This window comes from Archocentrus centrarchus, chromosome 6 (assembly GCF_007364275.1).
Source record: "Archocentrus centrarchus isolate MPI-CPG fArcCen1 chromosome 6, fArcCen1, whole genome shotgun sequence".
NCBI lineage: Eukaryota > Metazoa > Chordata > Actinopteri > Cichliformes > Cichlidae > Archocentrus > Archocentrus centrarchus.
Window position 1 is genome coordinate 33,184,652 of NC_044351.1, and position 2,104 is coordinate 33,186,755.

A 2,104-nucleotide genomic window follows, 5' to 3' on the forward strand; every position below is an offset into this window, starting at 1 on the left:
GCTGATCCAAAATGCTGCAGCTAGAGTACTGACAGGGACTAGAAAGAGAGAGCAGATTTCTCCCATATTGGCTTCTCTTCATTGGCTCCCTGTTAAATCTAGAATAGAATTTAAAATCCTTGCACCATAAAGCACCTTGAGGCAACTGTTTTTTGTGATTTGGCGCTGTATAAATAAAATGGAATTGAATAGGAAATACATTGTTTTTCAGTGAATGTTTGCATTAAAATACTGAAACAGATCATACAGTAATTACAGTCCTCAGTGTTAAATGGGCTCGTTCTTATATAGCGCTTTTCTAGCTGAGCACTCAAAGTGCTTTATACACCATGTTTTGCATTCACCCATTCCTACAAGCACTTCCTTCTACAGCTCAGTGCTTCCTTCCCTATCCCAGCTGCCAGGGCGAGAGGCGGGGTGCAGCTTGGACAGGTCACCAGTGTGAGACAGGGCTGAGAGAGCCCTGGTCCATGTGAACATTCACACTCACATTCACACCTACGGCCAACTTAGAATCATCATTAAGCTGACCCCACTGATGTTGTGGTGTATTGGCTTTCTGGGCCAAAGGTAACCACAGGTTTTATGCAGCTTTCATATTTGTGTGCTAACATTTAGGCTGATCGTGCACAGAGACTGTAAGCAAAAAGAAATAAGTGAACATCCACAAACAGAATTAGGTTTAGATGGCATGTGATTGCCTTTATTAATATCTTAAAATTTACAGTGTCTAATTAAATTACAAAAAAAGAGAGAAAGGAGGGAGAGAGAGGAAAGGGACAGAGAACCCCCAACAATCCCCTGTGAGCAAGCACTCGGCGACGGTGGGGAGGAAAAACTCCCTTTAAGCAGGAAGAAACCTCCGGCAGAACCAGGCTCAGGGAGGGGCAGCTATCTGCCGAGGCTGGTTGGGGGGGTGAAAGGAAAAGAATAAGGAGGGAGAGAGAAGAAAGGGATAGAGAGGATGGCTGGAGGAAAGAAAGGCACAGAGGTCAAGGTCGAGGAGATGGCTCAAAGGTGGTGGCAGGCGAGGCGAGCTGTGCTTGAGCTGAAGAAGCAGCAGAGTTCTTCCGGAGAAACTTGAAGAGTTTTTTCTTCTTCAGGCAGCGCTCGTACAGCTCTTTGTGCTGCAGGACGACGCTGTGCAGATCACGGACACTTTCAGCCTTCTGCTCTTCTAGTTTCTTGCATGTTATCTCGAGCGCTTCGATTTTTTCGTGCTTTTCTGCCAGCCTTTCTGCCAGGTGCTTAGATTTATTTTCCTGTATTTTCTGGGCTTCCTGCATGTCCTGACTTTGCCTCTGCACTTCTTGAAGCCTGTGCTGCATATCTTTGTGCAATTTCTCCTTTTGTCGCTTCTCCTCATGCAGTTCACTGATTTTGTACTGGGCATCCTTATAGAGCTCTTCCAGTTCTGCATTTTTGCTCATCAGACCTTCGATGCCCGCACACATTTTCTCAGCACAGATTTTCTCAGCACAGATTTTCTCGGCACAGATTTTCTCCAACTCTTCCTTGCGTTGCTCCAGTTTTTTGTTTTTCTCCATAAGTTCTTTATTTTTCTTTTCAGAGTCTTGGAGGGCATCTTGTAGTTTTCTCTGAGATCTGGCCAGTTGTTCTTTCTCCTCATGCACTTGTGCATTTTTTCCTTCAATTTCAAGGAGTTTGAACTGCATCCTTGCGTGCTTTTCTTCTTTCTTTTGGAGAATTTCCCTGTACTTAGCTTCCTCCTTTTTGAGCACAACTGCAGTACTCTGCTGGGCTTTGTGAAGCAGTCCTTGTAGGCTTTTATTTTGTTTTGCCATGTCATCAAATTTGGCCTGCACCACCTTGTGCCTCTCTTCAGTGTCTTCCAGTTTTGCTTTGACCTCTTTGTGTTTCATTTTCAGCTCCTTCTTCTCTCTCAGAATTGTTGTTTTTTTTTCTAATGCTTGATCAAGCATTTGTTGCAAGCTCTGATTGTTCTCTTCCATTTCTTGGACTTTTGCTTCCAACTTTCTGCATTTGGCGTCCTGTTCTTCCTGATGAATAAACAGCTGCGTGTTTTTAGCCAGGACTTCATTAAACTTTTCTTGAACATTTTCATTTTTGTTCTCCATGCCCT

General features: G+C 44.0%; 1 protein-coding gene across 1 annotated transcript; it reads right to left on the bottom strand.

Annotated features, from left to right (window-relative positions):
• Positions 1 to 928: 928 nt before the first annotated feature.
• Positions 929 to 1,547, bottom strand: LOC115782025 (stress response protein nst1-like). The gene has a single exon (XM_030731994.1). It carries the CDS (start codon positions 1,545 to 1,547, stop codon positions 993 to 995), a length of 555 nt encoding a protein of 184 aa, XP_030587854.1. The 3' UTR covers positions 929 to 992.
• Between the last annotated feature and the right edge of the window lie 557 nt (positions 1,548 to 2,104).

Excerpts from the sequence above, each read along its gene's own strand:
- LOC115782025 (XM_030731994.1), bottom strand. The coding sequence starts at position 1,547 with ATGGAGAAAAACAAAAAACTGGAGCAACGCAAGGAAGAGTTGGAGAAA.